At 40.1% G+C, this 13,178-nt stretch overlaps 1 protein-coding gene across 3 annotated transcripts in view; it reads left to right on the top strand.

Moving 5' to 3' along the window:
- Positions 1–13,178, top strand: part of LOC126262292 (glycerophosphocholine phosphodiesterase GPCPD1-like) — a 271,804-nt gene that overhangs the window by 214,429 nt on the left and 44,197 nt on the right. For all 3 annotated transcript variants that reach the window (XM_049958818.1, XM_049958816.1, XM_049958817.1), the window contains 3 exons: positions 6,497–6,634; positions 6,748–6,858; positions 7,368–7,533. In XM_049958818.1, coding sequence (XP_049814775.1) covers positions 6,497–6,634; positions 6,748–6,858; positions 7,368–7,533 — 415 coding nt within the window. The remainder of the gene's footprint in view (positions 1–6,496; positions 6,635–6,747; positions 6,859–7,367; positions 7,534–13,178) is intronic.

The following is a 13,178-nucleotide window of genomic DNA, read 5'->3' as shown; positions in this document are numbered from 1 at the left end:
CTTGACGTACCTCATGCCGCTACTCAATCTCGAGGAAATCGTTGACTATTTTGACCTGGATGTCATCCAGCAGAAAGTGCTGCACTTCTAGTTGAAACTCGAAAGTGTTTTCAGTGTTTGAGCGAGGTGACGTGTTATCGGGCTATTAAGGGATTAGACAAAGTGCATCAGTCAGGCTAGTTTGTGTGTCATCGGTGTGGGTGATGTCGCATAAGTTAGTTTTAAGCAGTTGACCACCACAGTGGTAGGCTTACCATGAAGCACTATGTTGAAAATGTTGGTACCTCATCTGATAACTTTGGAGGCTGGTGTAAGGTGTTTGTAGTGCGGGGCAGATAGTGTCATCCTGGAGCATGTCATAGTCACAGTCTGCTCATTTGCTACCAATAGAGATTTTTAGAGAACTGTGCACCTGTCAAGGTGTTCTCCTGAGCTGTGTGACGTGTTGTCTGGCTCGTGTGACAAGGGCAAGGAGTTCTGAAGTCTTTGTCGTGGTACTTGGAGAATGCAAGTCTACAGGCAGTGTGAGTGACTCAGTGTAGAGGATTTCTGTGAGGGAGGCATGGAGATTGTCTTTGTGGGATATGCATGGACCTAATAGCACCAGGGTCTGTCCAGCAACTACCAAGACAGATGAGGGCAGCTTTAAGTGTACAGAGCCTTTGTTCCACAAAGCTGTTGCTTTAGGGACAAAAGACCGTTTTGCAGTAACATCATATACCAAAGAGAGAGTTCATTAAATGGGACCAATTCAGACTGTCATTCGTGGACAGTGATTGTAGAGATTGGGCAGATGAAACATGATATCCGTGTGTTGACAAATGTTCTTGCTGTCACCTCTGTCATAATGTCCTTGAGGGGAACGGCTTCCTCCCAGCACATCAGAGATGATGACGGTCGGAGAGTATTTAACGATAGTCTTCATACGTGAGAAGAGGTCCTACCAGGCCAATATGGAGATGTTGAAATGGACCTTTTGGAATATCAGAATTATTGAGTGGCAGCTGTGCAGGATGACTCACTTTTCTGTGCTGGCAGACTGGTCACGTACACATCCAATCTCGGCAATTCTTTTCGATGTTAGACCGTATGAACCAGACAATGATGAGTTGTGTCGATGGGCGTATGCCAGGGTGTAACAGATTGTGAAGTTGGTCAACAACCCACTTTGCTGCTCTGGCAAGCTGTGCATGTATGTGCCCAGTCTCGGCAATTCTTTTTGTCATTAGGCCATACAAATTGGCCTGTGACGAGTCGCATCAGCTGGTGTGTGCCAAGATGTGACGATTGTGAAGTTGGTAGATTATGATCTTCCTCATTGATGTGGGCACGAGAGGTCGATTTTCATTTTGCGAAAAATCCTATAGTACTTGCATGGTGGAGCCAAGGATAGGACTTCCTTCTATATGTAAGTTGGTTGTAGAGTCTCGAAGGAGCCCCATAATTTGTCAGTCTCGCAGCTTTGCCTCTGCTAATTTTTTATTGTCTGCCTGTGGAGAGGGCATTTATTTTCAACAGATACTCTGCAAAGACATTGTCCACTCTGTGGAGATGTCTGACATCAGTTGTGAATTACACTGATAGTCTAGATGACAGAACCATTGAGGGTTGGAATCTTTCGAAGGGTTATGTATCAAGTCCACCTAATGTTTGTGGTCTGTTTAAATGATGACAGGTCTGCCCTCAACATCATCTCTAAACTGACAGACTGCCTCATACACCTCCAACAATTCACAACTGTGGATGGACCACGTGTGCTGAGAATCTATCAGTTTACAAGAAAAAATGAAGTAGCTTCTTTTATGCCTACTACTTTTTGCTGCAGAATTGCCCTGAGGGGAAAGTCGCATGTGTCCAGTGCAATTGTTAATGAGCATTAGGTAGTGGGTACTAAAGTTGTGGCATGTGTGAGACTGTGTTTAATCTTGTCAAAGCTATGTTACATATGTGAGATACACTCCATTTTGTGCTTACTGATCATGTTCTTGCCAGATAGAAATTCTGTGAAAGGTATCTGTATGGCAGCACTGTTAGGGAGGTGTCAGTGATAACAGTTAATCATGCCGAGAAAATGATGTAGTTTGTGGAACTCTTATGGTCAGTGTAGTTGCTTAATAAACTCAGTACATTGTGGTGTAGGATGGAATCCAGCAGTGTTGACCAAGTGGTTGAGGAAGACTAATTCGGGCTGACAAAGTTGTCCCTTGTCGTCGTTGACGATAACGCAGTTGTCAGTAAGTACATTGAGAAATGTTTGACATGCAGCTTGTGCTCTTCTCGTGAAGGGGAGAAAATTAGAATGTTGATCAAACTTGCATAGCAGAAAGGCAGCTTAAACAGGGTATTATGATATAAATCATTGCCAGGTCTGGGCTGCATTCTTGATGTCATAAGGCATGTACAAAAATTCATATAAACTGAAGGGCATGATGATTGACATCCTTTGAATGCCCTCCTCACCCATCAGTATCTGCAGGTATGCTTTTTTGTAATTGAGACACAGAAAATGAAGTCTTGAATGTTTGGATAGTGGGTAGCTATCAAAGATTGTGTGGGGATTCAAGGCTATGCAGTCTCCACATAGCCTAATTGTACCATCTTTCTTGTGCACCTATTTGATAGGGGACACCCATGAACTATCGGGTCACATAATTCTAGCTTTTAGTAGTTAGCGGCCATTTTGGTTGTACAGAGCTTGTCTGTTAGTAATCCAGTAACTGACGCAGTCTGTGGTGAGTGGGAGGACGCTGGGTGATGGTAATATTGTGGACCGTCCTGTTGTCTACAGCGCTGTGCAAAATGTTGTGGCAGCTGTGTATTGGGCATAGTAACACACTGAATCAATGCAGACGGAACATAAACAGGAATGAACATTACTAACCTGGGTTATATGTGAAAGGATTGTTGTCATGTTTGCTGCACTGGTAGGTGTCCCTGTTGAACAGTATTCAAGTTGAGATGCTACATTGGAGTCTGTAGGAGCAGACAGGTGGATTGTTATTTCAGGGTGAAGGCCAGATGGTGTTGTGTTACCAAGTGGTGATGTATGACTCATTGTATGTTTCCAATTTCGTCCTTTAGGCATAACGACTCTAACCTTGTCTCAAAGTAACATTATTGGAGTTGGCCAGTCATGTGACACTTTACATGCAGGTATCATTGATGTTGGTCACTCATGGCATTATACTGCATGCCTTTCAAGAGAGAGGTAGTAGAAGGCTGACATGGCGGCAGTGGCCTGTATCTGACGACACCTGGAATGGAGCAACCACTGTCTTGATGTTGTAGTGCGCCACAAGCTAAATATGGCGATAGAGGGAATTGTTGGAGGAAGTCGGCCCTGAGAACCAGTTCATTGATGCCTGCAATGAGAAAGTTTGATGAAAACAACACCCCGAAACCGAGATCTTCGGTACAAGATGCAGATCTGTAGACAGTAATAGAGGAGTCATTTGTGGCACAGAGCTGGATGACAGGTATTTCGCTTGTCAGTGGAGATAGTGCAGGGAGAGGAGTTACTCACATCTGAACCCATGTCAGTGAGAAAATATTGTCTATGTAAGTCGTCAAAGATGTAGGGTCAGCCACAGAGGTGGTGTGCAAGATGTTTCATTGATACATTGCAAGGTGACGCGACATGAATTCTCGCTGTGATCTGGTGTGCCTATTGCGGATCACACTTAGTGTTTGGGTAATCACACAGTGGCCTGACAGTCGTCAAGCTGCATATGAAACCAGCAAAGGCATCCCTGCACAAGAATATCAATTCATAAGATGTAGTTGACGGTTGGTTTGTTGTGTTTGTCTGAAGGTCACCTTCCCCTGGAGCAGAGTTGATGCCGTGCTCAGTGTTGGTCGGGTGTGGTCCATTTGGTTTGCCTACACCCAGGCGATTGGCGTGACATAGCTCCTGTGAGTCCTGGTCAGAGACATTATTATCTGTGGCATTAATGCATTGACGATATTACAAAACAGTGAAAATCCTGTCTGTCAGTATTAATTTGCCTTTCAGTGATTCACGTTCATGTGAAACAGTGACCAATTGCACGTGAGGTGGAAGCTGGACAATCCACAGAGTCCAAAGTGTGTGATCAGCCCTGAGTTCAATGTCCACCAGTGTATGTAATTGACCCCAAAGTTGAGAAGGCATCTTGTTCTCCAGGCGTCCATCATAGATGACTAGTTTTAATTGTTCCTCCAGAGTCTGTAAAAGGCTTTAAAATAGTACGTACTTCACGGCGTTGTGTTTATTACTGCCTGGGGGTGCCAGAATAATATCACAGATTGTGTCAGCTTGTTCACTGAAGTGGCTGAGCAGATTGACAAATTTTGCAGTGATAACACACCTGCACTTTCATCCCCAGTACTGCACAATATTGCACAAAAAATGAAATCTCTGTGCTGCCTCATCCTCCGTACTCTCCATAGCTGGCCTCTGCGGACTCCCCCCCCCCCCCCCATTCCACAGCTGGAAACCCCGTTGAAAGAACAAAGATTTGCAATGATAGATGAGATAAAAGAAAATTTACTGACAGCTCTCTGTGTGATCCAGGGAGAGGCATGTCAAGACTGCTTCCGAAAGTTGAAGCAGTGTTGGGAGTGGTGTATCAATTGTGGAGGAGAGTATTTTGAAGGAGACCATGCACAGTATGTAAAAGGTAGGCATAGAAAAATTTTGTGGATAAAGTTCCAGAATCTTTTTTTACATACCTCGTATTTTGCTGCGAAGCATTAAATGCCTCCATCTGAAAGTCACTGTCTTTTCGTTGGAATTTGGTGCTCGACAATGGCAGGATGGCTCCATTGTCAACACACAGCATTCGAACTAGGAACATAGAAGCTTTAAAGTGACCCATACACAGTCATAGCAGGTCACCAGTGTGGATTTCGCCTGGGGAAAGGATAATGGTAATATGTAGTAACAACACAATTAACGTGTAATGTGCATTTTGTTCCATAATTGACATAGGATGAATACATGTCCAATTTCACGGCAGGTATAAAGGGACACTGAATTATAGTTCCTCAGACATTCCAGACCAGGCCACTGTCGATAGCCAGTGTGTTTCCTCTCTGTGGCAACCGCTGTCACTGACAGAATCCCCACAAGTTTATGGTGAGTGAGAATGAGGTAGATAGTTACAGTTCATAGTGCAACAATTACATTTGTTGAAATGGGATGCATTAAAATATTGATAATTAACTTACAAAAAAGATGGTACACTAAAAGTGTATTCTGCCTCTAGGACAATAAACTCACTCAGTTCCTATTTGGTGTCAGCGTCAGCTCTCCATACATGCAACACTTGCCTTTGATGACGTGTTATGTAATATTATGTTCCTATGGCCATTATCTTGTGAGCTACAGTATATAAACTTCAAAGATTGCAGCTGCAATCATCAAACTGCACTTACTTTTCGCAACTTAGGTTGCTGTGGTCTTTTTACTATATATTATTTCAAAATGGTTGAGGAAGTAATGCCAATAGTCACTGTCTTGATATTACTTTTCTTGATTCTTTTATTGGTTTGTCTTATGTTAAATTACTGTGTTTTACTTTACAGTCATAATATTTATATTATTCTAAGTGTTAGTTTGGCCTCAAAGTTGCATGAATTTTGTTACTTTGACATTTGAAATGATTCAGTAGAGATAAACCTTTTTACATTGGTGTGTGTGTCTCTCATATATTGCTTATTACATCCATTCTTGAGATTTCCTAATGAAGATCTCATTGGTCCTTACCTGCTTGCTCTGCCATACAAGATCTTTGTTGTGCTTTCTTTTGTGAATGTGCCATAAATACTGTATTGTTTGTCTCTCTTGCTTAACCACACAATTTTAAACTGCTATTTGTGTTTTGAACGTAGTCATGTCTTGATTAAAAAAAAAAAAAAAAAAAAGCACAAGGGCTACAGGAAGCTGTAAGACTAGGAAGGCACACACATTTCACATATTGTATTCATTAATTATTTTAATTCTGTTGTAAAGCTGTGGTGTTCTCCTGCTCTAAGACACTTATTTAAGTTGTATACATAGCACTGATTAATGTTATTTGTGTAGTTTTTATGAAACCATTAATATGATTGTTAAATTTTATCTTCATATGTCGGTTTCTTCGTCTGAATAATTATTACAGATAAAATTAATTTTATGGTCTTTATCAAGAATAGCAATTGCCCGAAAATATACCCACTTCTCATTGTCTTTACAGACATCTCACTGTTTATCACCTGCATCAACTGGGTATTTCTTCTTGATTTTCCTGTGGTGAGAGTGTTCCTGACTTTCTGGGTGATAGATGGACTAGTTACTCAAAGTGTTTGTTTAAATTAACATTGCATTCATGGATGTCAGATTACTGTTATGTAAGTGTTTTTCTCCATGTGGCAGTGGTGTACTCCTAAATGCATGTAATATGTTGATGATATTACAGCACATGGGCATGTGTGTTGTGTTTTTTCCATACTTTCATGAAAATGTATTTTGTTTCAGGCTTACATCAAAATCACACCTGTAATTATTTCAATGCCACCAGTCGCAAATTCCGCATCATTCAGTGACAGTCTTGATGAGAGTATGGATACACATGAGAATGGCCAGGATAACATATGGCCAATTACGGAAGTTGCTGTTAGTAGCAGTCACTTATAACTTACACAATGGAAATGATTTGTCTCTCTCAAGTCCAATTTTGCAATGGTGCAACTGATAATTTAACCTGATGTATTTTTGTTGTTTTGCAGGTTATGAATGAAACTGAATATGAATTCAAGCTCCAGGAGCAGTTTGGACGAGCATACAATCCTGAAGAATTTGTAGTTTTTAGCATAAACGTTCACAATCCAAAAGATGTGGTAAATATCATTTACCTAATGTTAGTTGTGCATGACATTTGTTTGCCCTAATACCAGACCTTGAATCTCTTGCTCTTATTATAATCTCACCTTGAACCCCTTCCGACGTGGCCACATGGTGTAGTGTCTCTGTTGGTTCAATCCTGTGGTCTGCATTTTTACTGTAAGTTATTGTGGCTTTTAATCCAGTTTAAAGTTTGAAGGACTTTAGGTTGTTGTAACAGATGTAGGTAGCATATTTGCACATATTACAACTTACGTGTAGTGTTAATGTGTGGTGAAATTATTCACTCATAAAGTGATTAAATTCTGATCTGAAATATACCTACGCAATTTATAGTTGATCTGACAAGGAAAAAGTTCAGTCAGTTTGCAATACACATTTGCTGTGGTCATGCATTTTCTTGAGGTGTTAGCTGTTTCACAGTATTTCAAGTTTTGTTCCATTATGAATCTGTTCATTTTTCTGTTGCCATGTCCTTATGAATGAGCATGTAAATTATTTTCAGGCATACTTGGTAGATGTTTTTGCTCATATGTCATTGCCCGTCGATGGTGAACCACCAATGCATATAGGATTTGGTTACATTCTGCCAAATGTTTTGTTGAGAAGCGAAGGGCGTGCTGTTGTTCCACTAACTGATGCTAATCGGCGCCCAGTTGGTGAATTAAAAGGTTTGTGTTATCATTAATGTAAAATTGTTGTTGCTGACAACATGAAAGTAGAACATATTGACTAATAGTTGAAGTGGTGGATAACAGATAGTACATTCACCAATGGTAAGCTACTGCAGTAGTATGGCTATCTTGGACACTTATTGTAATTTTTTAAACTCCTACTAATGTATAAGCAACTGTTTCTTCCCACAAATGAAAGTGTTACTCTCAACATCAGATCTTTACATAGATTAGTGGCACTTATTTTCGGTCTGCAACTTCTGTTAAATGGCAGAATCAAGAGCCTTCAGATTTCATAAACAAATTTGAATTATTCAGCCCTGTAGCTTAGCGTGATACCATACCTCTGAGAAATTAGAAAATCAGTTTCACATTGTATATCTGTGACTATTTTGCCAGCTTGTCAAGATGAAAAGCTCGGTATATGTTGAGCTTGTTGTGTCCTTTTATAGTTTGGTGACCTAGACCTGTCTTTCTAATCAGTTTTGTTACTCCCTCACCCCTATTACATGCCCCCCCCCCCCCTATGAACCATGGACCTTGCTGTTGGTGGGGAGGCTTGCGTGCCTCAGTGATACAGATGGCCGTACCGTAGGTGCAACCACAATAATGAATAAAAAAATAGGAGTGCGGGTAAGCTACTACAAACAGCATAGTGAACGCATTATTGTGGCCAAGATAGAAACTAAGCCCACGCCTACTACAGTAGTACAAGTTTATATGCCATCTAGCTCTGCAGATGATGAAGAAATTGATGAAATGTATGATGAGATAAAAGAAATTATTCAGGTAGTGAAGGGAGAAGAAAATTTAATAGTCATGGGTGACTGGAATTCGAGAGTAGGAAAAGGGAGAGAAGGAAACATAGTAGGTATATAATGGTAAGACAGAGATTTAGGAACCAGGTTTTAAATTGTAAGACATTTCCAGGGGCAGGTGTGGGCTCTGACCACAATCTATTGGTTATGAACTGTAGATTAAAACTTAAGAAAACTGCAAAAAGGTGGGAATTTAAGGAGATGGGACCTGGATAAACTGACTAAACTAGAGGTTGTACAGAGTTTCAGGGAGAGCATAAGGGAACAATTGACAGGAATGGGGGAAAGAAGTACAGTAGAAGAAGAATGGGTAGCTCTGAGGGATGAAGTAGTGAAGGCAGCAGAGTATCAAGTAGGTAAAAAGATGAGGGCTAGTAGAAATCTTTGTGTAACAGAATAAATTTTGAATTTAATTGATGAAAGGAGAAAATATAAAAATGCAGTAAATGAAGCAGGCAAAAAGGAATACAAATGTCTCAAAAATGAGATCAACAGGAAGTGCAAAAATTATATGCCTGCGAATCGTGTACAAAAAAGTGCAGCTTAAGAGTTGCAGTTTCAACAGTTTTTGAATGAAAGAAGTAAACTTCAAGTATTCTTGTTAAATTTTATTGGCAGATCTAGATTTCAGCTAGAAACTAGCCATTCTCAATGCAATATCATTTTTGATCAAGGCATGTAATGCCTGTTGGTCAGGCTTCATCCACAGTTCATTGAATACTACCAATACCAAAAAGTATTCAATGAACTGTGGATGAAGCCCGACCAACAGGCATTACATGCATTGATCAAAAATGATAGTGCATTGAGAATGGCTAGTTTCTAGCTGAAATCTATATCTGCCAATAAAATTTAAAAGGACAACTGATAGCTGAAATCTATTATTTACAAGTGAAAATAAGTCGCTGCGTGCAACAGCCTTCTGAATGGCAGGTAACCTGAAGCTTCAAGTGTGTTAGTTTACAAGTGTTTATATTTGCACTAAGACATCTTATTGTCTGTCTTTATTTTTGGCATAGAACATATGTGGAAAATTCAAAATTACGCAATGCTTCAAATAAGTGTAGGATGATATTAGGCAAGAAGATAAGTGTTACATTAAAAGTAACTTTTTATATTTTTCATTTAGCAGAATTGTTCTGACACATTGTTTGGATCCATATTATGATCTAAAGTGCAGAGCTCAATATTACTTACTTGATAGCAAATTGCTTTGTTGCCATTTTAAAGACATTTACCTACCGTAAGTTGATAATTGAATGATATGGGCAGCTTTATAGTTCTAATTGTTAAGAGTCTGTTGTCCACCTGACGTAGCCTTAGAATGAATAGCTGTTGTGTGATAATATATTTATATCCATAATTGATAGTTTTAAAAGCATTAGTGAAACCTTTTTGAGTATTTTATCGATGGTAAACTCATGCCACTCCTGTACTGTACTGTACTGTACTAGTACAACACCATAAATCATAGCACTACTTCACATAGCTTTTGTTTGTTCAAGTAGCTTAAGAAAACAGTGTTTATGGGCAAAGACAATCTCTCTATTACATTTTCTCCTAAAAACTTTCACAAATCATGTGGTATGCAATAACTGCCCACTGCTTTCCTTTCCTGAGATCTGCTATGTATTTCTCAGCTTCTGCGTTTGTGATGTTTGGGGCACACCCGACCCTGTCACATTCTTCTTTTTCCACTTCATTACACTTGTCTATACAAGTTCGATTCATATAGGTCTTGTACATAATAATGATGCAGAACCTTTTTTTAGTTGTTGGATCTGAAGTTCCCCCTCAAATGATTATCATTCATACATGTTCTATTGTTTGACATTGGTTCCATCTTATCCTTGTGTTCCCTTCCTTCGTAACTATCTCACACTCTACTTTCCCAGCAGACTCTTTTAAAGTTCTTAAGGCTGCTTCCTTGATTTTTATTGATATTCATACTATGACATTATACTGTTTTGAAAGTACCTTCACTTTCTTTGTAGTTGAAAGGTGCACCTCCTTCCTTGTAGTTGTGAACTATGCTGACGGGGAAAAAAAAAAAAAAAATATCACAACACCAAGGAGGAGTTGTGCGACATAAATGGAAGTTGGTAGGTTTGTTTCTACCTCTGAAAGATTATGTCTGTTCAAACTTTGCACCAGCCACGTAAGAGTGGTGCTGGTTGTGCCACTATGAGGATGCAAATCAGGTTTGTTTTACATCTGCGCTGGAACGGTTGTGAAGCTGGATGTTCTTTCTGCAATGTTGCAGAAAGGCTTGGCGGGGAAGTGGCCACTATACGTGATTGCGGCAGCAATGGTCACGATAATGTACAGTAGACGGCCACGTGGCACTATCAGAGGGAAAACCATTATGTTCGGCATATGGCTGTGTCACATCATACTACATCTGCAGTAGCAATTCAAGAAGCAGTTGGCACCACAGTGACACAACGAACTGTTACAAATTGGTTAGTTCAAGGACAGCTCTGAGCCAGGTGGCCTGTAGTGTGCATTTAGCATGCATTCCACTGATCCTAAACCTCCACCATTTGTGACTTCAGTGGTGTCAAGTGAGAGCTCATTAGAGGGCAGGGTGGGTGTCTGTTGCTTTCACTGGTGAAAGGTGGCTCTGCCTCAATGCCAGTGATGGTTGTGTTTCATTTAGGAGGTGGCCAGTTGAGGACCTTCACCCAATATGTGTGTGTGTGTGTGTGTGTGTGTGTGTGTGTGTGTGCGTGCGTGCGTGCGTGCGTGCGTGCACTATACATAACAGACCTATTCCTGGAGTTATGGACTGGGGTGTGATTTCACATGACAGCGGGAGCACCCTGACTGCAAATGTGTACGTCAGTCTGGTGATTCAATCTGTTGTGCTGCTATTCACGAACAGCATGATAACACTCACCCGCATACTGCTGTTGTAAGCCAACATGCTGTACAGTGTGTTAACATGTTTCCTTGGACTGCTCGATCACCGGATGCCTCCACTTGAACACATGTGGGACATCATCGAATGACAACTCCAGTGTCATTCACAAACAGCATTACCCGTCCCTATTTTGACTGACCAAATGCAACAGGCTTGGAATTCCATCCTAAAAACTGTCACCCAGCACATGTAAAACACAATTCATACTGTTTTGTATCCTTGCATTCAACATTTTGGCAGTTTCACCGGTTATTACTGTAACAGCATTTCACATTTTCAATGACTTATTTCACACTTACATTAACCTGTGGTTTTGCTACGTGAATCACTTACCTATGTTACCTAGACAAATGTATTCCTGAAATTTCATTACTCTACATTAATTAATTTAGGTGTTGAGATTTTTTTTGACAGTGTATTTCAATCTTTACTTTGCAAGTAACAACTTTGTATTGTCCACACCATGGTTTGAATTGACATCTGCTCATAATAATGACTTTAGTTTTCTTTTTTTTCCTGGGGAAGGGGTAATTTATGAATATGTGGGGAGGGGATGGGGTAACGGTAACATCTGTTGGGTATTGGCTTTTGTTCTGTGGGTCTTTCTGTATGTGCTATCTTCTGTTGGATCTTTGATACCAAGCATTCATTATCCATAGGTCTGACGACTGTCCTCCCCAACACTCCGCCCTTCCCCCAAAACTTCAGTCTAACTGCCACCTTTCTTTTATCATATCACAGCTAACCCCCCCCCCCCCCCCTCACACACACACACACACACACACACACACACACACACACACACCAGTGTATCCTTATTTTGATAAGCCAGTAGGATTGTTGTGCTCCCAGTTTTAACATTAATCACATATACTGTTTCCAGTTTTTCTCCAGTATTCCCCTAATTAGTTTGTAAATATACTTGCACAAACACTTTATAAAACATATCTTGAGTTAACTCTAGAACAACCTCTTTAAACATAATATTTGCAACTATAATATGCTTTATGACCCTTGTAGTAGCCAATATCTCTCAAAAAATAGTCCTAAGTATAATTATAATGGCTGAAACAGGTGACTACAGGAAAATTCTTAATTGTATCTTAGTGAGGATTAAGGGAAACAACCCAGTTCATACCCATAAGGCAACATTGTTTATGACTTTCATAATTCTGCAGAGAAGCAAATATAGATGGGTTGTTAAACAATCCATTCCACAAAATAAGTTGTGGGTTACAGTATAGCTGCAGGGTCCCAGATAGCATGAGATAAGCATGTGAACTAGTTATATTGAACTCTGATACTGAGATTTAGAAGAGCTTGTGCCTGACTGAAGACCACTGGGAACGTAACACTGCAGAGGCTTAGACTATACATGATTCACCATAATGTTCAGACCTTGTCAGGCTGTTGTATCTGGGGTAAGGATTGTTGGAGGCTGTACTGCTGTGTGGATGAAGGAAGAACATTGGGAGCAGGCTGAGGGACTGTGGGGCATGCCTCACTATTTCTGTGCCCATCGTTAGGTATTCGAGGTGATGCTACAAAAATAAGCATGTCTAAATTAGGAACCTGACTATTTTTCTTTTTTTTAGTGCATGTATGTGGAGGAGGGGAACAATAAATTATAGAAGTTTAGGAAGTGGAAAGAGGTGTTGAATAAAGTAAAGATCAATTATTCATGGGCATTTTTAGATATGATAGCAGAATGACAAAAAGTGATAAAATCGTAGAATTTGCTAGTAACAACATTTTTCATGTAAAATGTAAAGATAGATATAGAAGTTTGTAGAAACACTCAGCATGCTCAAATGTTATGAGCGTTTCCTTGTTGTGAGAATTTCTTTAAGGCTAGGGATGTATAATGGATTAGATAAGAACGTCAGCACATTGTAAAATGG

This window comes from Schistocerca nitens, chromosome 6, assembly GCF_023898315.1.
Source record: "Schistocerca nitens isolate TAMUIC-IGC-003100 chromosome 6, iqSchNite1.1, whole genome shotgun sequence".
Lineage (NCBI taxonomy): Eukaryota > Metazoa > Arthropoda > Insecta > Orthoptera > Acrididae > Schistocerca > Schistocerca nitens.
This window is presented reverse-complemented; position numbering and strand designations above follow the sequence as displayed.